Raw genomic sequence first — 25,723 nt, 5'->3', positions numbered from 1 at the left:
CCAAAATTAAAATGATAGTAAACTTAGATAATGAAAGCTTATATTAACCCAGTTTAAAATAATAAATAAGTAAGACACGTATTTTTTCCTCAAATATGTCCTTATTAATAAAGGGAATAAACAAAAGATGTAATAAATAAATCAAAAAGGAAAGAGAACATATGGGATAAAATTGTTAAAAAAATCATTAAATTCTCAAATAAAAATAAATATTATCTTATAAAAAATTAAATTCTTCTAATAAAGTTTAAATTATATTTTAAACTGAAAGGAATATGTGTTAATATTACTCCTAAAAGTCCTAGTATTATAAAAATAATTTTGGACAAAAATACATTTCGACTGTTTAGCAAAGCCCAATTAGGTCAGCTCCCTTGGTTCACTCTCCTGCTATTCGCCAACGCCAACCACCCCTATTCGCCAATTCCCAAATTCCTAATCCCGATCATTTCAATTTCTCGCTACCCATTTCTGTCCAGTCTCTTCCACCCCCGACCCGCCTTTTGCTTCTTCATCCACCGCCCTCAATTTCAATCCTTTCCTCTTACACTTGTGCTTCCCTCGACGATACGTATCCTTTGATTCCACTCGAGGCCACCCCTCATTTTCACTGTCTTGTTTCGCCAATCTTTGGTTTTTTCCAACACCCCCTTTAATGTCATCCCTGCTTCGAATCCCTCCCTTTCATGATTAGGGTTAGGGCAATCACGCGTATGGAAGCGTCCCCCGACCCCGTCACTCCTCCGGTGACTTCCAGCTCCAATCGATACGGTATCCCATCTGCTTCTAATATTATTCAGGCGCCCTTGTCTTTGTTGTTGGAGCATTTAGGGATTCTTCGAAGCAGGTCTAATCAACAAGAGACTGAGCCCTTAATCAACAACAATAGACTGTCTTCTGGATTCCGTGATGCTTTACGGAATCGCCTTGGCGAGTCCTCCGTCATTCCTAATGATGGAGAGGTGTCTATTAGTATTATTGGGGCTGGGGAGCAACGACTTGATAGGGAAGGCGAAGTGAGGGAAGTTCTGTCCCAGAATGAAGTATCGATACCGGCGCAACCCTTGGCTGGGATGCCCTCTGCGACGGTTCCTCCTGCTCCGGGCAATCAGGAACGTTCAAGAACTGAGCATGTTGCAGAAGAGGGCGTTTCCCAATCTGTGAATGCAAATTCTGATGCTGAGGCTGGTGATGGAGTTGGTGCTAACGCTAGGGATTCTTCATCCCAGAGGTATGATATTCAGCAGGCTGCTCGCTGGATTGAGCAGGTCCTGCCTTTTTCTTTGCTGTTGCTGGTCGTCTTCATTCGGCAGCATTTGCAAGGTACATTTTGAATCCTCAACTTCACTTTACTATCATGAGCCCTTGCTGTAGGAAGTGTTGCTAACTTTTATTCTAGGCTCTGTCACATTAACATTCCAATGAATGACAACCGTAAGGGACCTCTTGTGCAATCAACACTCCATGCTAGGAGCCCTTTTAGTTGCATCTGTATCACTGTCCCTCAATCTTTTGGGGGTATTATATTGTTCCTTTTCATGGACTGATTACTTCAATGTTTTCCTGCGATAAAGTTTGATGGAAGTGAGGCCTGTTAAGGATCAAGTAGTTCATCGACCCTGTTATCATATGAACATATGATTTAGATGGTGAGAGAAATGAACTAAGATGATTTCTGGTTCTGGGAGATTATTGTTAGAGCTTTTACGTTGGCATGTTAATTTGGTGGGCTGGTTCATTGAATTGAAAGTTCAGATTATTCATCTCTGTAATTGTATTGTAAATTAGAAAGCATACAATCAGGGGCTGTATCCTTTCGCAAAGTGAGGATGCGTAATTTGATGGAGTTCTGATTAGGTTTGCACTGCCCTTTCCATGATGCATAGATGTAAAGAAAGCCATTAGGGTTTTCAAGTGTGACAGGCAAGTTCAATCAGCTCATTGAAGCTTATTTTTTATTTGAGGCACTTGGTCTTGCCACCTACTATGCTAAATTTTTTCTTTGTAACTGTACCTTACAGTTCTCTCTCTGCATATTGCTTCTGTTGAATCAAATTATTGGAAAGTGATTGAATATTTATTTATTTTGCTTTATGAGTTGGCAGCACTCTGCCAAATAAAAAAAAATGCAATTTATATTGTGTTCAAAAGTAAAGAGTTCATTCTGTCACATTTTGTGTTCAAATATTGCAGGTTTTTTTGTTACAATTTGGGTTACTGCTGTCCTTTTCAAGTCAAATGACATTTTGCGGAAGCAGACAGCTCTAAAGGTTTGGTAGTTCTTGCATTTGCAATTTTTTTTCCCCTCAATGGCCAGTGGAACAGTCCTTTGTGGTCAATTGAAGTTTTTCTTGTTTATTAAGTATTTCTGTTATTGAATACTGCAGGGAGAGAGAAAATTTCCTGTATTGATTACCATTTCTATTGCATTTACACTGCACGTGGTTGGGGTATATTGGTGGTGTCAGAATAATGACATGCTATACCCGTTGGCTATGCTTCCTCCCAAAGTCATACCTCCATTTTGGCATGTTATTTTCATCATCACAGTGAATGGTATGTTTCTCCATAAATTTTTCTGGCGAAGTTTCCGGTGTAGCACTATGCTTTTACATTTTGTTCTGCGAAATGCTTGTGATATGCTGCTTGTCTTAGAATTGAAATGGAGTCTCCGCAGATTTATGTAGGCAAGTATTTTGTTTTTGAAAATGATTATACCATAAAGCCTGCCTTGCTGATTTCATTATTATTCTCTACAAGTTGCTTCATGTGATTTTTCAATTTTTTTTCCCAGTGTTCATTTTAGTTTTTCTTTTTGAAGGAATAGCTTCCTATACTAATAATGGCAAAAGATATTTTGACATTCAGAGTAGCTTGTACTCGATGTTCATACATAATTAGTCATAACCGGTGCTCCTTTTCCTTGCACTTCTATTTAATTTTTTCAATCATTCAACATGTAATTATTAATAGATCAAAAAAAGAAATACGGTGCGCATTTATCTGTAATTACTTTTGCAAATGGCATGGAATTACTCTTGGTGGTGTGAATTCTAACTAATTGCATGTTACTCAATTCTTTGTTCTTGAAATTTTATTTTTGGGGCTTGTTTCTTCTAATTGTTTTGCTACTCTGTCTTACAAACTTCAGATGCTTTGGTCCGCCAGGCAGGAATGGTATTCAAGTGTATTTTGTTGATGTATTACAAGAATGGCAGAGGCCGAAATTATCGTAAGCAGGTGAGGTAATAAAATATAGAGTACTAGAGCCAGTTGAATCTAGCATTTTATAATTCACTGCAAGTAATGTTTAGGCGGATGAAACTTCTAAAACTGGATCCTTTGAATCTTTAACTTTACAACTAATATTACTCAATATCTCTTGTATATTTCATGAGTATTCATTCATAGATGAAAATCTGCATTACGCTTTACAAATTACCAAATTATGACCAATATTGTCTATTCAACAGGGCCAAATGTTGACTCTAGTTGAGTACCTACTCCTCCTTTACCGTGCCTTGTTGCCAACTCCAGTATGGTATCGATTCTTCTTGAACAAGGAATATGGAAGTTTCTTTTCTTCATTGATGACAGGATTATATCTAACATTTAAGCTGACGTCAGTCATTGAGAAGGTACTTTAGTCCTTTAAAATGTGTTGCAGATTCACATTTTTATTTTGGGCTTGTGATAACTAGCTTCTTGGATTCACAGAGCCCACTCAATTTTCTCCCCGAGTATTTGAAGTTGGTTTTTTTGACCCATTGAGTCATTCCCCTCCCTTTTATATTTTTTAGACTTGATTTCCTTTTTAAACTGAAGACGTAATTTTATTCCTAATAGGTGGCTCTTCCAAGTAAACAATAAGTATGAGGGTCCTTTTGGGTATTTTTCTCTGTTAAACTACTGGTTTTGTGTGAGGATGTCTCAAACTGTCGAGAAATAATGTAGGCATGTAGCTTGCTCTTATTGATTGCATCTCTACTTTTACCTCTGTGTAATGTAAGGTAATATCCTTTTATCCAAGAAATGAAATTAAATTAAGCACTTTTTTTGGTAGTTATATAACTGGATTGCATTTCTCTGTTATATTCTGCCCCAATACTCCCACATTGTTCTATTTCTCATCTATGTGCCGCTGTCAGGTGCAATCCTTCTTTGCTGCAGTGAAGGCATTGTCACGTAAAGAAGTGCACTATGGGGCTTATGCGACATCGGAACAGGTAGTCAACTGAATATGCAAATATCTCCGAAATATGTTGATCTGTCTTCTCTACCGTAAATGATCTGAAATCAAGGGCATTATTTTATTTGCCTTTATGCCATCTCTATCATCAAAATAGTGGGACAAGGCTTGTTATTCTTTATGCCATCTCTATTATCAAAATAGTGGGACAAGGCTTGTTATTGTTGTTGTTGTTGTATGTTATCTCTTTCATTAAAGGTTCCCAAGTTGATGAATGACCATCGGGTTCACCAATTGCATGTTTTAAGTTCTCTATCTGATGCATGCAGGTGAATGCCGTTGGTGATCTTTGTGCTATTTGCCAGGAGAAGATGCATACCCCAATCTTACTCTCTTGTAATCACATCTTCTGTGAAGAATGTGTATCAGAATGGTGATGCTTTCTTTTCTGTTTTCCTTGTCTATCATGCTGCCCCATGTTCTTTGCCATTGCTATTTGCTTGAGCTGTATTTGCTTCTCCTGTCCGATTATAGATGACATTGCTGGTTTGTGACTTTGTTCTTGCGGTACATGTGCATCGTCCTGGATTGTCTGACCTCCCATCTGGTTTTCTCGTATAAACATTGATATATACATAGATAATTTTATTGTGACAATCGAATAAATAGTCTTGTATTTTTTTTTTGGGGGGGGGGGGGAATTCATTCTCAAGGGAAGACCTGTGCGCACAGTTAAAGTTCAAATGTGCTTTCTTACATCCTATTCGCTTCTTGCTGCTACATGTTTTGTGCTGACTTCTGGTTATCTATTTAACTATTGTGCCAGGTTTGAGAGGGAAAGGACCTGCCCCTTGTGCAGGGCGTTGGTGAAACCTGCTGATCTTAAATCATTTGGGGATGGCTCTACTAGTTTGTTTTTCCAGTTATTCTAAATTCAGATGATACAAAAGGTTTCAAGTTATCCAAAGCTGATAGTAGTCCTGATCCATACATCAGCACGGGTAACGTCTCCATGAAAATAGCATCGCACCAAATGGAGTTAGACTGCTCATCTGTTCATATGATGTATTAGTAATATGTTGAAGTGTGTATCTGAACAGGCGCTGTAATCTAGAGGAAGCTAATCGAACAGTTAATCAAATGTACATTCGGGGGGGAATGAGAGTCTGCCTTTCCATTTCCTATTTGTATCGTCTGGTTAATGTAACATTTCTTGACAGAAATTCAGGCCCAAAAAGAATCTCTACAGAAATTGCTACACTTGTACTTTTTGTTCCTTTATGTTGTGCGCTGATGTTATGAAACGCGCCACAAGAATTATTATGATGACTTCATGGTGAGGCTAATAATCACGAGGTTATGATCCTTTTTTATTTTTTCCCCAAAAAAAAAAAGTCGTAAAGGGTGTATTCATGACTCGAAGAATAATTGTCCAACAAAGAATCTGGTTAACCCAAAGAAAACTAGCCAAAGATCTTAGCTCCATTGCGTGTAGCTGCGGAGCAGCGATAAAACAACTAGCGTGAATGAGTGAACTCGGAGCTTGAAAACATGTTCTATTAGCTGTCCCAGTGTGAAGCCCATATTGAACCAAAACGCAGCAAAGAATTCGAGACATGAAGAAAAAACAAGCTTTAACTTCACTCTTTTAATGAAGTTTATATTACACGGATCCATTCAAATCCCAAAAGCTGTCACACACGTCAGCTGAACAGATAAGATTTGGGCAAAAATTGTTTAAAAAAAATATTGACAAAATCAACCCAAGCCCGATGAAAAAAAGATACATACAAAAACATAAAAATTAAAAAAGAATAACAAATATGTATATGCTCAAGCACTCACCCGAAACACCCTCCATCCCCAATCTTAGTTTCACAGCACTGGCTACAAGTGAAAATCTCCTCACGCATGTCTTCCATAACCAACCCATCTAAGCTATAGAGGGAATCGTTTTGGCGGGTCATCTTCAGATACTGAGATGCCTTGGAGGAGCCTCGCAGTCAGCCCCTGACGTATTCATTTTCTCTGGATGCACTGGTACTACTTCCTTTGTGGCTGGTGCATTTGCCTCAGCCAATGAAGAGAGTGAGGAGAGGGACAACACTCGAGGGATTCCATCGCTGTTGATAGGGAAAACTTCTGTCACTTCTTCCATGCCCTCATCCACATACACCACATCCTGCATTGTTAGTTGGTGGTATTCCACTATTTCCCTCAGGAATCTGTTCTCTCGGGCATATGTCTCATTCTCATTGGCCAGACGAGCCTTCTCAGCTAGAAGTGTCTCAAGTTGTTCCCGTATCTGTTGAACACAGTTATCCAAGAGTTACTTTAGGCTTGTTTCATTCTGCACACAGAGATCTTCCTTCCAATCCAATAAACTCCACTATAAACAACGCCAGGTTCACACAGTTGTAGGTAGCTAGGCAGTTTCAAGGGCATAAAGAAAAATTTTAGGTGAACAACATAGAAATAAGGTAAATGAACCACAAGAACAATACCAGCTCATCATCCGCACGGTCATGTCCCTTCTCACGACCTTCCCGGTCCCGGAGTAACTTATTTTCTTCTTCTAGTTGAGCACAACGCGCTTTGGCAAATGCTAAGTCTGCTTTAACAGTTTTTAGCTCACGAAGAAGTAATTTTGCTTTGGCAGCTGTTGCCATTGCAACCTGTGGCCGAAGCCAAGGGAAAACTCATGCCAGTCAACTCGTATGAATCTTAAGCAGTTGATTCTAATATAATAAACAAGCGTTATAAACCCATTTCAATATACCGAATCACGACCAGCACAAGGCAAAAATAGTTTTCCCACATGTGAAGCAATAATGAGAATGTCCTCACAATGAATATGAGAACATGTAAGCAGAATAATCTTGCTTAAGACGCAGTGTAAACGCCCTTCCTGTAAACTTTAGTGAGCTAAAGCCTAATGCCAATGTGGTTTGGGGTATGGACTAAAAGTTGAAGACAAACCATATGACATCAAACTAAGTACTTTGCCGTTAGCTTCAAATTTATTTATATTATCAACTGCAGTCTTATGACAATGCATGAACCACTATAACATAGTTGCCACCTTACGTCGCGGGATGCCTTGAGTTGTGTTTCATGATCTGTTAGATTCTCTGTTAGGGGTGGTTGCTTCAATGCACTGCTGGTCATACCAGAAGCTTGATTTGGGTCCCCGGGATTGCTTCCTTTTCGCCTCATTTGAGTCCTCAGGTCTGCAGTTTTGGTTTCCACAATCGTTCGACCTTCCTGAGAAACGTAGGAGAAATCGATATGCAGACAACAGACATACATATATAGCATAACTCTCGTATGGGTGAGCAAATAAGTACAGAGCAGAACCTTAAATTCAAAAGAATAATAGCAGATGTACCTCAAAAGCTTTCTCAAAGGTGTCTCCTAGGTGATTAAGGGAAGAGGTAATAGCATCCAAGCCTTTCCGTAGTCTAGGATTATCCATTTTCAGAAGACCATCGGGTGTTTGATGTGATTGTTTGAAGTTGAACTGTTAAACAAATGGGAGGCCACGCCAAGGAAACACAGACATTGAGTAATCAAGGTTCAAATAAAAATATAAGAAAACCAAGTTCCGAGTTGCGTCCCCTGCATTAAACGAGTAATCCGATTTCTCTGCTCCATTTTTAAAAGCAACACAATACTCTTTGTAATTCAGGATGTATCACCACTTTGATATATATTATATATAATTTATGAATGTCTGATAAAATGCATGTGAAAGAAGAGGAACCAGAGAGAATCCACATTGTAATAGAAAAGGAACAAGGCAAAATCAATCACCTGGCCACCATTAGAGCTATGAAATGACTGCGATCTAAGTCTGTCGCGCATTTCATTTTGCGAGATTAAATTATCTTCATCAAGAATAGATTTGGCTTTCTGTGCCAGAGCTCCCCAGAATCCTGACTTGGGGTCGCCCCTGCCTGAGGGATCCTCATTTGCGTCAAAGCCCTGCATTTTCGCAGAGGAATCGATAAAAGGAAAAGGAAAAAAAAACCAATAAACAATAAACACGGAAGATTTTAGAGAAAGAAATTAGGACTAACCAAATCCGATCATGAACAAAAAAAGAAGAAGAAGAAGGTAGGAAATGTAATGAAATGATTAGAAACAAACCTTGGATCTGAGATGATCAGAGGCAAAAGCGGAGTCGGTGTAAGCGAAGGAAAGAGCAGGATCTCGACGAGAGGCCGAAGCTTTGATGGCCTGAGCAGCGAGAGAGGAAGGGGAAGAAGAAGAGGGAGAAAAAGAATAAGAAGGAGTCAAGAGAGGAGAAGCATTGAGGACAGGATCGTTGGGAGAAGGATGAAATTCTTCTTTGAAGGTAGAAGCTCTGGAGATTCCCTGCCTCCTCCGGTAAGCCATTTTATTGCACGGAATATATGGCGGAGACAGCCACCTCCAGCGACGGACGACGACGATGACGAAAACGAGGGAAGGAGGAATTCAACTGTTAACGAACTCTAATTTCCGTTGCTGCGAGTCACAGAATAATCCAAATCCAAAGAGTAAAATATAACAGAAAAACACGCAAAGAGCCAAAGAAGGAAGGAGAGCGGCTGTGGGACCCGCAAAAAATAAAAGTAATTAAATAATAATTAAATAAAAGAAATATAAAGAGAGTGGCCCCCACGTCCCCTTACGTAACAGGTGGGTGGGTGTGTTCCCGAGTTAACGTCGTCCTTATGACACATACGAAGAAGTTCATGTGAAATTGTAAATTAGATGTGACTTTGAATAAATTCTGAAAAATTAATACTCCTCCGGTCCTTATTATAAGACTCAATTTAACTTTTTATTTGGTCCTAATTATAAGACCCAATTCATTTTATCTCTTATATTTATGCATTTTTTTCCAAGATAATCCTTCTAATAATGATAGTTTTAGCCAATATACTTAATTAACAAGGATATTTTAGGAATGACAACACTTATTTATTATAAATAACCAACTTAACTTACTTCCTTAATCTCCTCAAATAAGTCAATTGGGTCTTATAATTAGGACCGGAGGAGTACTACTTTTATTTCTAAATATAAAAACTAGTTAACTAATTTAATTATATTAAAAAAAATTAAATTAGTCATTCGTAATAAATAGGTGTTGTTTTTATTAAAATATCCTTATTAATCAAGTTTGTTGGTTAAAACTATTATTATCAGAAGAACTATCTTAAAAATAAATAAATATAAAAATAAAGTAGATTGGAGTTTTATATTTAGAATTAAAATAAAATTTAAATAATATCTTATATTAAGGATTAGAAGTAGTGTATATAAATAGTTCATTTTCTATAAATTTCAATTATTTTATATGTGAATTTTATTTACATTATATACTATTTTTAATATATACATATATATATGAACCTCCATAAAATAGTTAAAATATACATATTTTATAAAGATGTTGTTAAGCTATAGTATAAATTTTCATTTATTTCTTTAGTATGCACAGAATTTTCTAAAAATTTTATTACATGTTTTTTTATTTTGTCTGTGATATGCGGCTTGGCAATGGGTTTTCCTTATGAGTGAAGCTTTGACCAGAAGAGAGAGAATTAATTGAGCATCAAGCATGGCTTTTTCTTTTTCTTTGGGGGAAAAGAGAAGGGCCAGCGGAGAGATATTTAATACAAACTTGTGATTATGAATGTTTTGTAGAAGTTCTTCAAATTGGTCACCTTGCATTATATGCAATGGCCTACATAAAACATTTCCTTTCAAAGTTCATGTAACCATTTTTTTTATCACTAACAACTTAGATAATATTACCTCGGGTACATTTAATAATAAGCGCCTAACATAAATTAATAAAACTAGTTAAAGTTAATTACTACTTTGGTTTTTAATATAAAAGTTAGTTGACTAATTTGAGTAGATTAAGAAAATTAGTTAAATTAACTATTTGTAATAAATATGTATTGTTTTTTCTTAAAATACCATTGCTAATCATGTATATTAGTTAAAACTACATTTGATGAAGCCTTTAACTTATGCAACTATCTTAAAAAAATAGATAAATATGAGAATCAATATGAATTGAAATCTTATATTTAGGACCAAATTAAAAATCAAATTAACTTTTATATTTTATAAACTATTAAAAATACCCTCAATAAAAGTTTTTCTAGGTGGATTCTCTTCGGGCTAAGAAGGAATAGCTGGTTTTACAGGATTCGAACTTATGTTTTCCTATTTATCGAAGTGAGGCAACTACTACCTCAATAGTGAGTTGAGCTTTGCTAATTAATTAGGAAGTTTTATAACGTAATTAGAAATACTTGGTAGGAAAAAAATTAATATTATTATGAAACATGCTGAGGGTGCGCGTAATATGGATAGAGGGGAGTATCAAAAGAAGGATGATTAACACAAGGGCAAGTACCGTCCCCCTTATTTAAGGTGTTTGCGCTTCTCTTTGTTCTTTTTTGGTCAAAACTCACATCATTATATTATTTTTGGTTCTTAATATAAAAATAAAAGTTTATTTGAATTTTATTTTAATTCTAAATATAAGATCTCAATTCACTTTGTTTCTTATATATATTTTCAAAGTAGTCCTTATAATAATGGTAGTTGTATTAGTTAGAACTTTAGAAAAACAATATCTATTTATTACAAATAACTAATTTAACTAATTTTTTTTAATCTGCTCAAATTAGTCAGCTAGTTCTTATATTAAAGATTGACGGTAGTATTTTTATAAAAGGTTTGAATCACAATACTTCTCTGGTTCTATTTATAAGTAACTTCTAATATGTTTTATACATACAAAAAAAACTTAAACTTTGTAAACTCTCATTTAAAATACAACTTTTCAATTTTATTCCTATTTAATATACATTATAATTTATACAAGCAAAATTAACACAATAACAAATGAAAGATGAAACTGTACATCTATCCACAAAATTTCTCTCAGTATTCTATAAATAGAACCTAAGGAGTATATCACACTTAAAAAAAAAAAACACGTTTTAGAAAGGCATTTGGTGTCATTCAACTACTTTCACCTCTGTTGATTTTTCAGTTCTAGTTGCTCTGTAAATGCACATAAAGTAAGCTCATTTTATTTGTATCTAGAGAGGATATGATCATTTGATCATGAGATAGCCAGACGGATCGCTCTCTCTCTCTCTCTCTCTCTCTCTCATATTTTTTTCTTAAAATATATGATGTTGGTTCTGGTTTTCTCGTACAAAACAAAGCAAGGATGATGTTGGGCAACAACTCAGAAACGTTGGAAATCCTGGCAGCCAAGTAAAGCAAAGATTCATTGCTCATTATCGACAGCTAATCACTTCACTCTATTCATTAATTTATTCTCTTAATACCATCTAAACCAGAGACGCATCTGCATTTATATATATATATATATATAAATAAAAGCCATTCAATTTCACCGATCACTTTCCACGTATATCTGAAAGTTGAAAAAATATTTTATTTTTGTTTTATTTCTTAATGACGAATTGATAAATAATTCACATATTCAATGTATCATCAAGGTTATGAGTATAATACAACGGCAGCATTTGGTTCCCAGTCAAAGTGTCAGTTACTAGATTTTCCTTATATATCCATAATGAGAGGACCTATACGAAACCAAATAAAGAGAGCTAGCTACGTCCTCTTTTGAGATATTGATCTTATTGAAAGTTGCTATTAGGCTTAAGGAGCTTGGACTGTGATCAATTGTACTTGGGATGGACTAATCATCAAACCAAATATATCTTTTAATCACCTGAAATTTATAATATTAATTACTAAATGTAATCTGTAACTATCCACTGATATTAAAATTTTATTTCTAACAAAATTTTGTTCAATAAAAAACTTTTTTTTTTGTCATGCGTGTTAAACACATCGATGCGCTCACCAAAATTTACAGAAGTATTTATTTCCCTCCTGTTTGATTAGACATAATTTATTTTAGCATGAGATTATCATTTCATGAATTGTTCTCAGTGTTTGTCACTAAATAATTCACCCATAAGAATTCAAAAATTAGTGAATTCCCTATAGTTGATGGAATTTTTTTTTAACTCATTCATACACTCAGGAGTGGATTGTTGGAGCTCAAAGGTGAATGTGAGAGATGGCCTAATTGTTACTTGTACCATATTACATGTTACAATCCTATTACTTTATAACTTAATATTTTATGTCATGCAAGAGTACTACTCCTCTGGTCCAGAAAATTAAGGAGACTAAACACTTGTTTAGAATGACTTATAAGCATTTATGAAATATGAGGTAAATATGTGAAAGGAGTTTTGTATTGACTTGTGTAAAATGTACTTATAAGTGATTTCAAACATGATGGCAAACGGAGCCTTAAATTACTTAATTCTAATAAGTATAATACGATCACCCTAAAATACTCATATGCAACATTTTGTAAGTTAGATTAAATTAGTTTGGAAGAAAATGATGAATATAAAAGATAAAATGGACTAAGATTTTACATTTAGGATTAAAACCAATTTCCTAATTAATTTCTATATTTAGGACCGGAGGAGTACTAATCAAGTGTATAATGTGCTGTCATTAATTCACAGTAAATTAATAATAAAAGTAATAATATTTCTCTTTTCCTGGATGGGATTTCGGAAAGAAATCATATTCCTCAGTTACTATACACAAACTTGAGCAGTCAGTCAGTATTACAGACTTCAGTCTATTAGTCACTCAACTTTTCGAACTTCACTAAAGATAAGTCCCCTTTCACTGCTGCTGCATAACTCAACATGCTGCAGCTCCAGCAGAGGCTTTACATTAACAATAAGACAGTCTAACTTCTAAAGCTAGATGGAGTTTTTTAAATCACTACTACTCACCTTTCATCCATTTTCTTCTGGGAAGGGAGTGTTCAATAACAATTTGCAGTATCTCCTGAAGAATATGCTCCGTTTCACATTAATCAGGAGGAAGCCATCATGAATCCCAGCTAAACCAAGGACAAAATCCATGAGATTATATACCAAAACAATTTTGAAACCAAGCTCACCAATGCCGCCTCAGAAAAGAATGTTTAGATACAAAATAATCCATCCAGCCATTGAGAAGACGGCAAAAACGTGAACCCAGAACAGCATAGCAGCGGCTTCCCTTCCACAACCTCTTAAATTAGCAACAGCACCTGTAAACAAGTAAAGGATTAAAACATGAAAAACCATATTCAGTATTTTGTTATGTGCAATTAAGAGGTCAAAGCAGAAACAATCTCCAATCCAAGAACTTGTGTTTATACAAGTTATGTGTTTGATGTAATATCACATCCTTGGAAATTTTAACTCCAAAATCGTGTTTAGGAGATTTTTTTAAACAGTGGGAGCTAAGAATTACCAGCAAGAACAGATGTGGGCATGGAATGTTGCAGGAGAAGGACAAATCGAAACATCTTATCACCAGGGGGCAGGAAACCAAGCTTGTCAGCCAACATGACAATGCCAAGTCCAGCAGGAGGTACCAAAACTAACCGCCCCACTATAATAGCAGCAGTTGTCCGATAACCAAGTTTTGAACTTCCGGGTCCTACAAATATATATAGCACGCACAGTCAACAATCATCAAGAGTTTCAGTCAAAAAGAGTTGACTTGAGAAACAATATCAGCGCAAATATATTATACAAAACGGGACTGATGCCAAGATATGAGATTACCATCAACAAGGTTGCCTCCTAATGCCAACAGGATGCAAGGAATCATGGCCTCCCTGATAATGAACGGCTATTAGACAATGTCACCAATAATAGTTCCTATAGCATACCTATAATTACACGCATACACTTATAGCTGGAAAATATCATTTTCGATCAGTAGGATAGATTATATAACCAAACTTTCCAAATAAGAATTCCTGATTGTCATCAAGATTTTTGTTACTAACGACTTTAACAGCTGGGATATTAAAATGTCAATATGAATGTAATAATATTTTTTATGTGAATAAGTTGTTCTTTAAGCATTATGATAGATTTGTGTTTTAGGAAGGAAAAAAAAAACTAAATATTCCTAGCTCCAACAATGGAATGTTCTAGGTTTCACTTCGTTTCAAATTAAATAAGCATACCCCAGAATCATGCAACTATCAGTGAAGAAGAACAGAGGAGCATCAGGTGTAAAGATCAATCGCTTGAAAAGTGGGACTGCACCAAGTACCATGGCCAGAATCTGCAACACATATAATTTCAGTAAATTAGTTCTAGAACACGACAAACGTAATTTTACAACCTTGTATATAGGAAGATGAAGCAATACTACTGTCGATATAGTGATGTAGAATGCAGAAAATAAGGTGAGCACATGTAGGTCCGTTAAAAAGTTTTCATAAACACTCCTGATGCTTTAAAATGGGACGTAACAGAATATGCCCATTTCCCACAGGTTAACCTACTTGTCACTGAACAAAGTTTCGTTACTCAAGTGGCTAGCAAAAATTTTGAGAAAGGACAACCTAGGTAAATTGGATAAGCTTATAAAGAGATGTACATATTACTCTTCCAACCACACACGCAAACAAAAAAAGATGGGGGTGAAGGCAGTTCGGTATGTGAGGCTTACTGATGCAATGATAGGAGGCTGAAGAATTTGCTTAAGCTTCAACTTCTCATACAGGATTGCAAGGAAATGTTTAATCTGCAGAAGAAGAAAAAAGGGGTTACTGAAAAAATCCCGTCCATGGGAATATATTAAATAAAATGATACTATGTTTATGCATTTAATAAAAAAATTGAAAGACGAAGTTAAATTCGGAATCCAGAAGAAGACATGTCTTCGATAATTGGACCTATTGACTTGGACAACAAATCATCTTAGATACTTTGTGTCCAGTTAAATTTGAGGACATGTTATGAAAATAGAATGAAACAGTATTCATTACTATTGTTAAAAGCCCCAAAAAAAAAATTGTTGGGAGGCACTAAAGAAAAAATAGGCTTTTTAGAACAAACAGAGCTGCACTGAATATAAGCACATAAGATCAATCCACTATCTTAACACAGCACTAAATAACTTGTCTTATGGGAACATTTTGATTATGTGAAAATGCATGGCTTGATTATGACATCATAGTCTCCTCAGGGAGGTGTTATTACCATATATGATATCAACAAGATCGTGGAACACACAAAAGCCCAGAACCATTTTAAGACACAGGTAATTAGATGACTAACATGGTATTCAGAAAAAAATTTTGAAAAAATGTGGCTAAGCACAAAACATGACAATAGTAAATGAGGATAAAGAGAAACATTCTAACTACTTATAACTCTATCCAAAAACCACCACCAATAGTAACGGTGGATGTGTAAATGATTCAAAGAAGAAAGGGTCCCTCAACCACGCATTATATGACTAGCAAAGATAATATGAAAGACATGCAGTGGGATAACTAGGTTGGACTAAAGGTCGCAATGGAATTGGCGGAAGAGGACAGCAAATTTTTGGACATCACAAACTTTTCTCCAAGACTCCAACACGACCGTAGTCTGTCGTTCACTTTATGTTCTGAATGCAGACAGTGCAAACTACGAGACCGTATTGGCAGATTGTTTAATGTTGCAGAGGCCTCTAATGAATATTCTTATATGGTTCAACCAGAGACTACACTGGCCTATGGCTGAGATCAACTCTTACTTTGATGGCTCTCAAAAGTGACTCCTAAATATAGCATGATTCACCAAATAAGAGCACATCCATTCATTGTCCTCTTTCGCCAGCAGCTCAACCTCCTCTAGCGACAATACCAACTTCCTCTACCTTCATTTCAACTACACCATACATTATTATTATTTTTTGTGCCATAAAATTATCTTCTATTGATTTTCTTTCTTAAGAACAACTTGCATAACCACAGGCTGTGCAAACATCTGTGACATTTCAACGTTCTCAAAGGATGGAATTTGCAACCGAGCGACTTTATATTATTGGTCTAACCTGGACGTTCAATTAAAACAACTAAATTTTCAATTATTGTTTCCCGGCAAACATTGCAAACATTCTTCATTTTCCCTTCCCCTTTTCCAGAAAAGGGAGTATCCAATTTTCACCAATAACTTTCATCAAATTATATAAAAGCAGAATAGCTTAAATGTAAGAGACAAAAATGAACTTCTGTGTATCAAGCCATTCTCACCTTCTGTGTTTTAGAAACATTAGGCTCTGTTGAAACGGCCTCTTTCTCAGTAAGCAAGGGAACTTGTTCAGGTGAGCCGTCACTTTTTGCAGCACTCTTTAGGGGAAGACTTTCGTGATCAATGTCAAAGGTGCCCTCAGGAGGAGGCGCCAACATATTAAATACATATGTGTATAGGATGATAGCACCAACCTAAGACAAATCAAAATGAATAATCCCTGTCGACCAGTATAATCTTGTTTTTCTGGAAGTATGGTTTATGGAACAAGTATAGACATGTAAGCTAGCATGCAGTACAGAAAGAGGCTTTTTCTTTTTAAAATGACTTTTCAGTTGAAATATTTGAAGGTAAAAGCACTAAGACAGGAGAAAATAGTGTCATGCAGGCATCTAAAACCTACCCACTGGCCAAATGATATATACGCAGTCCCATCTGTGCTACATTTGTCTGAGTCTCCAAAAGGATTGGATTGGCCTCTACACAAAGCAGAGATTAGGACGAGTGGCACATTCCCAATGTTCCCTGTTTCAGAATTTCACAATGACATGATTTGTGAAAATTCAACACAAAGTTCACAAAACCAACATAACCCCAGCAGGAGTTAGGTGTAGCAAATCTAATATTACATGCTTTAAAGATACAGTCAGAATGCTATGCCAAGTGCAGAAATTGCATGTTTAGCAGCATTGCTGATCCCAGATAATGGAAAATAAAGTTGAAAAAGAAGACTGTATCTTATGTGATTATATATGAACTTCGGACTAATTCATGATAATTTACCCTTGTCTTGAACTTTTTTCCTTTTCATAAGATGGAGGCGTCCAAACTGTTCACTTACACGGAAGGGGGCAATGGGTACTAATGGACTGTAAATTCAAGGAAAGGAGAAAGAACTTTTAGGTTTTGGATTTGAGATCCACATGTTCTTGACTCTAATATGGACAACATCAGAGGAAGGCAACTGAACAGTACAACAAAATTGCAGATGTAGAGCTGGCCTATTGAGGACTATCAAGTACATAAGCTTAACTTTAAATTAAGGTCGTTTCTTAGAGGGCTTACCAATTCCGATTTGTATGATTGTGAATTTGAAGAAAGGGTATGGAGGACGGACAATTGAGGCCACAACTAAACCAATCAGCGAGCCTGATATGGAACCCAGAACAACGTTCACAGGAATGAACCACCTGAAAAAATGACACGAACCTCCTGAGCAACGAAAGACTGTAAATTTCACAACTTGGTATAGATAGCAATCGAACTCAAGAGTAAAGTAATTACCATTCAAGCATTTTCTGCAAGGTAACGGCTTGCCCAAGTTGAGAAAATATCAAGCAGGGTAGCAATAGTGAAAAAACCAGCTGCATGAGACGGTCCAGAAACGTTCAGCAAAAACAGAAAAGAGAAGGATTTACAATTACCAACAGATTAGAGAACAAGAAGTGCTCACCCCATTCAGAAGCTTTCTTCCGTTAGCAGGCAAAATGTTAACATACTTGGAAGCCATGAGGAAGCCCAGAAAACACATAGTAAATACTTTAGCTATGGGCAGCACAGCGATTTTGATAGAGCCCAGAAGGGACTGTCCTCCTGGTTGACTCTCGACGGCGGCAGAGAGAAGGCTTCGCATCGTATCCATGTCAGTCGGCAAAGAGTGGAAGCTAAGTCAAGGCGACTCAAAGAAGAGCCTAATAAAGAACAACGACGAAGTTTGGAGAAAATTCAGCCCATGAAAGTGTGAAGCGAAGAAAAACAAAAAGGAGTAATAAGTGCGTAATTCACAAGCGTCCCGCGCCGAGAACAAGCTTTAGAAGGTGAATGAAACAACGCCACGGAAGACGTCTCAGCGAGAAAGGTAGATTCAGATGAGAATGACTGGCGCAGCAAATTGCAATAATTAAATACAATCAAACTCAGAGCCCAAAAAAGTGGAAAAAGAAAACAAAACTGGAATCACAAACGAATCAAACTGAGAGTTCTGAGAAAAAGAAGACGAGTTAGAAGTACCGTAGCGTTTCACGTGAACCAGAGAGGAGGCATATACTCGAAATTTCCAGCAAAACAATAAAGTAACTACATCACCACGACGTTATGGTTAATCAAGGCAGGAAGAAGAAGATGAAGCGCATAAGCTTAATTATCGGGTTTGGATACTGTAGATCCGATTCGATCATTTTATATAAATAGTTTTTTTTTTTAATTTTGTGGAATATTTATTATTTTTATTTGAATTAAGGTTTATCGGCTGTTCTAAAATATTTTTCCAATCGTTTCCAACACACTTATTTTATGATTTATCTAACACTCTAAAATATTTTTTTATAATAAAAAAATATTATAAGATGCTTGATTCAAATTATTTTTTAAGGAAGTAACCTCTTGGTTAAAAATTCTCCTGTGAAATACTTTATGGACACAATTGTTCTTGAAAAATTAATATTTTAAAATAAAATTGTATCATAAAATATTCTAAATACTGAATACTTTTTTGGTTTTATTTATAAGGCATTTTCAACATATTTCATACAGACAAAAAAAACTTAAAATATATTAACTCTCCATTAAGGTATAACAAATTTTTAACTTTACCTATATTTAATATATGCCCCTTTCAAAAGAGATAACTACCTACATTATAATAAATAAAAGAGAACATAGTACATTCATATTAAAAATCTAAAAAAGTGACTTATAAATAGGATAAGAAAAAACTTCACTATCTACCCTATAAATAGGACAGAAGACTACATTTAAAAATATATCTTTTTATCCTTAATGAGCAACAAAATATTTTCGGCATCGAAGGCGCATAATTTTTTTTGTTTTGGACTGGAAGATAAAAAAATAGTTTAGCACCTTATTTGTTCCCCTCTTCTTGTAGATATCATGGAAGATTCGTTTATTTATATGTAAACAGAATTAAAAATGAGGAAAAAGAATTAAGGATGAAGCAAGAAGCGTGTAGACGGTAGGGTCATGAATAGGAAGAAAAAAAACAAAAAGATGTGAGAGAGAGTATGACTTGTAGTGGGAAGACTGTAGAACATGCTTTTAGTTGTCAAAATAACCGTCCCACGCTTCCGTTGATTCCTTTTCCATAACGTCACTTGAATGGCAATTAATTAAGGGCAAATTGAGTTTAAAGACCACGGAATTACTTTTAAAAAGCTTTCAAAACTTTCTGAAACTTCACTGCATGACCAATAGGGAAAACTGATATTAATTTCACAAAAAAAATGATGCTATTGCCCCTCATAATAAAAGTAGAAGAGTCCATTTGCAAGTAAAATTAGAAAATTTGCAACATACATTCATATATTTACAACTGAAATTAGTCCCTCACCACCTAAAGAAAGTGTCCGTGAGTAGAGCCTATTTACAAGTAGGACTAGACAATTTGCAACATACATATATTTATTTACAACTAGTATTAGTCCATTTATATGTCACCTTCTTCACCTGAAAAAAGTGCCCATGAGTGAACAAGTGTAGGAGAGTCTATTTGTAAGTGGGTTTAGACAATTTGCAACATACATACCTTTATTTACAATTGAAATTAGTCTATTTATATGTCACCCTGGAATAAGTAAGTATTATGAGGGGCAATAGTGTCATTTTCTTTGTGGAATTAATATCAATTTGCCCCTTGGTCCTGTAGTAAAGTTTCAGAAAATTTGGAGGGTTTTTTGAAATTAATTCTATACTGTTATCCTTAAACTAAATTTTCCCGTTGATTAATTGGATCCCATTCTCTCGAAAAAGAAAACAATAATTTTAAAAAAGAATATGATCTTTTAATATTTAATATATATTTTTATTTTTTGTTCTTAATTATTTATTCTCTCTCTTTTATTATATTCTCTGTTATCACATTTTTCCATGCACTCTCTTTCATCGTTTTTTCATTTATTATAAGGGTATATTTGGAAATAAAACTATATTTCTAACTTATTTATTGCTTCTAATTAATTCTAACAAATAGTTTATTATCTGTAAATTAGTTATTTAAAACTTATAATAAGAACCAGAGGAAGTACTTCACAGATAAAGAACAAGTAGTTAAAATTAGTTAAAAATAATAAATATATTAGAAATATATTTTTATTTTAATAAATGTCCTTGTAATAAATGAGAAAAAAGATTAAAAAATATGTGAGAAAATATAATAAGACAAATTATGTCAGTGAGAGATAATAAATAATTGTGGACAAAATTAAAAAAATTACATTATATGTTAAGACAAATATCAAATTAAAACTTATAAAATGGATCACACCTCTTCTTAAATTTACAACTTATAAGTAAGACCGAGATAGTTTATAGGGAGAATCCCAACAAAATTTGACTAAAATATCTAAACCCAAATTAAGGCTTACATTTTTAACAAATTTCTAATGAAGCCATATGGCCTAATTTAGGATTTTTAAATATTGTCAAATGACTAAATTACCTCCCTTTAATTAAAAATAAAAATTAATTATTTTACTCCTTCCAAGTAATCTCTCATCTCCTATGTTATTTTGTAGGAGTAAAAAACACAAGTGATTTCATAGTGTTTAAAATTTTTATGTATCACTAAAAGCTTCAAAAATATTCTAATAAAACATTTCAAATTACAACATAAATAGCCTGAAAATAAATATTTTTTATTTTCTGTTGTTAAATATTTATTTTAAGACTTTAAAATATCTTAATTACAAGAAATATTCAATACTATGTTCTCATAATTTCATTAGTTTTATTTACTTAAACGATTCCAACCTAAAAAAGTTATTTATAATAACTTAGTATTAAAAAAATTTTGTAATTAAGATATTTTAAAATGTTCAAATAAATATTTACCAAAAGAAAATAAAAAATTATTTCAAGGCTATTTATGTTGTAATTTAAAATGTTTTATTAGAATACTTTTGAAGGTTTTGTTTATATACACAAATATTAAATATGGTAAAATCAAGTATATGTTTTTTAGTCCCAAAAGGATAATCATAAGAGACGAGGGACAACTTGGAAGGGTAAAATTAAGTATATGTTTTCACATATTTTACCTCTACTTTAATGTATTTAACACATTGTCTTTCTTCATTTATCTCATTATTACTCTCTCATATCTACCTATTTACATATTGGGATATATTTGGAAAATAAATTGTATTTGTTACATATTAATTGTTTTAAATTAATTTTAACTGTTTTCTTAAACAGTAATTTAGTTAAAAAAATTATAATAAAAAACAGAATAGTGCTCTATTTACTTTGGAAGACGCAAAATTACCTTAAATAGGCTCTTCCAAACAAAGTTACAGTGATCAGATAAAGTGGCAAAAAAATAATGACAAAGCATCTTTTAGGAGGGTTTTTTTGGGGGGTCATTTTTTATGATATTTTTTCTAATTCCTTACATGGTTTTTTTTGGGCTAACTGTTGCAACTAACCAAATCATGCAGATTAAAATATGGATTAAAATTACTTTAAAATAATACTTTCACTCTTATTATAAATTTTAAATAACTAATTCATATATAATGAATACGTAATTAAAATTAGTGAAAGGCAATAAAAATATTAGAAATATTGTTTTATTTTTAAATATACTCTTATAATAAATGAGAAAAATAATGAAAGAAAATGTATAAGAAAATGTGACAAGAGAGTATGACAAATATGAGAGAATAAATAATTAAAAACAAAAATAAAAAGTGTATTAAATATTTAGACTGATTTCAAATTAGAACTTATAAAATAGACTACACCATTTTCTGAATTTGAAGCTTGTAAATACAAATGGAGGAAGTAAATGTTTCGGATATATTATTTTCGGTTCTTAATACTACCTCCAATATTTAATACTCCTCTAGTCCCTAATATAAGACTTGATTGTTGAATTGATCTTTATCCTAAATATAAGACCTACTTATCACATTTATTAATTTTTTCTAAATTACCCATATTTATATTCTCTCAATCATAATCAAGTAGGACATGGAGGGAGGATATTAAGAAAAATGATTATGGTATTTTAGGAAAAACATGTCATATTTCTTATAATTAACTAACCTATCTAACTTCTTTAATCTAATCAAATTAGTTAAATAGGTCTTATATTATGGACCGAATGAGTATAATGTTAGTTGACTAATTTGAGTATATTAAGAAAATTTGTTAAGTTAATTATTTATAACAAATAGGTGTTGTCTTTCTTAAAATACCTTTGCTAATCATATGTATTAGATATAATTACCATTTAATAAAATATTTAATATGTACAACTACTAGAATGACAACTTTAAAAAAATAGATTAATGTGAAAGACAAAACAAATTAAAATACTGTATTTAAGACTAAATTAAAAGTAACTATATTTCATATTAAAAACCAGAAGTAGTTTTTGGGACGGCCCAAATTTATTAAATAAAATAGCAATTTTTCCTAAAATAAATGTAATACTATATCCGGTATTATTTATAAATTCTCGTTTGTAGATTATAAAAAAAAATCTTATAATTAGGACTATATTAATTTACTATTTTTTTTTGGATAAAATTTATTTCTTCTTTTGGCATCAGCGAAATAGTAGGGTGATCTGTGATCCATCAGATGAAGAGCCGCCACCTGAACATATGACCCACTGGCGGGTCCATCCACATGCATCATATCTACTGTTCTGCCTGTCATTATTAATGCGTGTGAACATGGAAAAATCAAATATTGCATTATTAATATATGCACAAAACAATTGTTATTTTAGATCTTTTTTCTATTTTATCTCAATTTTTTAAAAAGAAATTTAAGATCTAGTGTATTTTTATAGCTATAATCCTCAACTCAAATAACGATTATATGGATAATTTTTATAATTATCTCATCTAACTATAATTTATATAAGATAAAATAGCCTCCAATAGCATTCTAATTTTATTTATAGTACATCCAGTATTTTAGTGTTATTTTTCTAATGTCATACAAAATTATTGTTTTTTTAAGACTGTTTTTAATCAGTTATCACAATTTTTTTAGCTTTTAAAGAAATTTAAGATACTGTTTCCCCCCCTAATTTTGTGTCTTTCTCTTTTATTAATCTTATTTTTTGCCAGCTTTATTAATCTTATTCTTCTTTGTATTTCTTTATTTGTATAAGAAAATATACGCTTCTACCAAACTCTATGCAAATTAAGTTCCTACATTCAGTCCAACTACATTTCAAAACCCAAACTTCTGAATTCATAAAAAGGCATAAAAAGTTGGGAAAATTAATCTGGAAAAAAAATGATAACATAAATACTTTAAAGTAATTTTTTTTAATTTTTTAAAATTAGTTAACTAAACCTTATATTAAGAACAAGAAGTGATATCATATTAACACCATCAAGAGGAAAAAGAAAATTAGTATTTTCAAAGTAAAAAATATTACATATATTTGTCTATAAATAATTGGCTTTAGCAATTAGTGGCTTGCATAATGTCATATTCAAATTTACATGGCCTTGCAGCTCATCACATGCAATATATAATAACATATGACTCCAACATCTTTTTGTTTTTGTTTTTCACATGATGCTTTGTTTTTTATGCACATCAATTGGAAGAAGATATCCCATGTATATGCCAAAAAAAATGTGAAAAGGGTTTAAAAAAACTATTATATACTACTACCTCTGGTCCTAATTATAAGAGTTAGTTGACTAATTTGAGAAGATTAAAAAATAAGTTAAATTAGTTATTTGTAATAAATAGGTGTTTTCTTTTTTAAAATATTCTTACTAATCAAATGTATTGGTTAGAATTATCATTATTAGAAGGATAATTTTGAAAAAAAACATAAATATGAGAAATAAAGTGGATTGGGATCTTACATTTAGGACCAAAATAAAAATCAAACGAGATCTTATATTAAGGATCGGAAGTAGTATATAGCTTGTTTGTTTTATTTTGGCCGGGAGATACTACATGGTTGTCAATACCATAAAAAAATTGATGTCTTTTTTTATTTTTTATTTTAAATCAGAGACTATATACATAAATATATAGGGAAAAAGTATTATATAGATATTTAAATATAATTACCTAATCAATTAGTGGGTTACATAATGCCATACTCTTAAGTTACATAGTTTTACGCCTCACATCACATGCAAGAACACATGGCTCCTACGTCTCTTTTCGGCTGAGATGATGCTTTGTCTTGTTTTTTTATGCACATGATGAATCTGACGATTTAAAAGAAATAACATATTGAATTTATTTAATTTTTTGGCCAAATATTGAATTTATTTAACAACTTAGATGCGTACATCTGTATATATATAATTTTTTTATTTCATAGTATTGTTATGAAAATTCTATCTGAATCTTCTTTATGTATATGGGTGTGGTATGCAATATTTGATCTTAAGACTTTATATTTAAGCAGTTATAGGACTTATTTGGAGCTCAGTTCAAAAAACACTTTTAAGCAAGTTCACGCAAGCCTAGACAAAACTCTTTTCATATACTTATCTTATATTCCGTAAATCGCATTTAAAAAGTTACTTATAAGTCATTCCAAACAATCAAATAATCTCTTGTTGTTTTCTAATATGACTAAGGATGTGTTTGGGTGACACCCCAAATCATGGTTTGGGGAATAAATCACCCAAACAACCACCCAAAAACTAAAACCATGGTTTTGGCTGGTTTTGAAAAAAGCAAAATTTTTTTGCTTTTGGAGAAAAAAAGGAGAGTGTGAGAGTCTATAGGATATTTATCTTGTTATTTTTTTTATAAACATATTTAATCTTATATTTTATAAATATATATACATATTAATTAGAGAAAATCTCAAAAAAGTGATAGCTGAATTTTAAAATTCCAAATCAGTATTAGTTACTGCACTCATAAAGAAAATGACTACATTCAAAGAGCAAATGACAACACATTTTTGTAGTAATTCCTGATTTGGAATTTTGAAATTCAGTAGTCACTTTTTTTGGGATTTTCCCTATTAATTATTTATTAATTATATTATCTTATGTATTATTAATTATGTTAATAAAAAATATATTATTAACAATTTTATTCCTTCAAATTAAAATATATCATAAAATCTATTTTTCTGTAATTATCATATTAACTTATGTCTTTTTTTTAGTAATTTGTATATATAAAAAGTGCTTCTGATAACAACTATCCAAACACTCTCACTTCTCAAAATCACTTTTTCATAAAATCTATTCTTTCCAGAATCTATTCTTCCCATAATCTATTCTCCAGAATCACTTTTTCAAACCACGGTTTGGTTTCATCCAAACACACCCTTAAAGGGTGTTTGGTAGACACAAGAAACACTTTTAAAAAGTAATTTTACCTAAATCGAGACAAA

The 25,723-nt window shown here is 33.1% G+C and overlaps 3 protein-coding genes across 4 annotated transcripts; 1 reads left to right on the top strand and 2 right to left on the bottom strand.

Annotated features, from left to right (window-relative positions):
* Window positions 1-449: 449 nt before the first annotated feature.
* Window positions 450-5,470, top strand: LOC114763123 (E3 ubiquitin-protein ligase RNFT1). The gene is made up of 8 exons (XM_028952727.1): window positions 450-1,323; window positions 2,194-2,270; window positions 2,388-2,556; window positions 3,152-3,240; window positions 3,474-3,638; window positions 4,149-4,226; window positions 4,519-4,622; window positions 5,016-5,470. The coding sequence occupies exons 1-8, from the start codon at window positions 687-689 to the stop codon at window positions 5,119-5,121; spliced, it is 1,425 nt and encodes a 474-aa protein (XP_028808560.1). The 5' UTR covers window positions 450-686; the 3' UTR covers window positions 5,122-5,470.
* Window positions 5,471-5,806: 336 nt separating this feature from the next.
* Window positions 5,807-8,702, bottom strand: LOC114763124 (uncharacterized). Its single transcript, XM_028952728.1, has 6 exons — window positions 8,339-8,702; window positions 8,003-8,173; window positions 7,578-7,709; window positions 7,277-7,453; window positions 6,694-6,864; window positions 5,807-6,494 (listed from the first exon to the last, which is right to left on the bottom strand). Exons 1-6 carry the CDS (start codon window positions 8,585-8,587, stop codon window positions 6,159-6,161), a joined length of 1,236 nt encoding a protein of 411 aa, XP_028808561.1. The 5' UTR covers window positions 8,588-8,702; the 3' UTR covers window positions 5,807-6,158.
* A 4,081-nt stretch (window positions 8,703-12,783) lies between these two features.
* On the bottom strand, window positions 12,784-18,471 carry LOC114763127 (protein PIN-LIKES 6). 2 transcript variants are annotated; one of them, XM_028952732.1, is made up of 12 exons: window positions 18,373-18,471; window positions 18,148-18,240; window positions 17,816-18,053; window positions 17,647-17,726; window positions 17,428-17,552; window positions 16,766-16,887; window positions 16,365-16,556; window positions 14,792-14,866; window positions 14,301-14,401; window positions 13,891-13,943; window positions 13,574-13,762; window positions 12,784-13,367 (listed from the first exon to the last, which is right to left on the bottom strand). In XM_028952732.1, exons 3-12 carry the CDS (start codon window positions 18,002-18,004, stop codon window positions 13,246-13,248), a joined length of 1,248 nt encoding a protein of 415 aa, XP_028808565.1. In that variant the 5' UTR covers window positions 18,005-18,053; window positions 18,148-18,240; window positions 18,373-18,471; the 3' UTR covers window positions 12,784-13,245. The 2 variants fall into 2 exon arrangements, with proteins under 2 accessions (XP_028808565.1, XP_028808566.1); XM_028952733.1 differs by lacking the exon at window positions 18,148-18,240 and having other exon boundaries at window positions 18,373-18,449.
* Between the last annotated feature and the right edge of the window lie 7,252 nt (window positions 18,472-25,723).

Source organism: Neltuma alba, unplaced genomic scaffold (genome assembly GCF_004799145.2).
Source record: "Neltuma alba isolate B1F8T4 unplaced genomic scaffold, ASM479914v2 tig00011255_pilon, whole genome shotgun sequence".
Classification (NCBI taxonomy): Eukaryota; Viridiplantae; Streptophyta; class Magnoliopsida; order Fabales; family Fabaceae; genus Neltuma; species Neltuma alba.
This window is presented reverse-complemented; position numbering and strand designations above follow the sequence as displayed.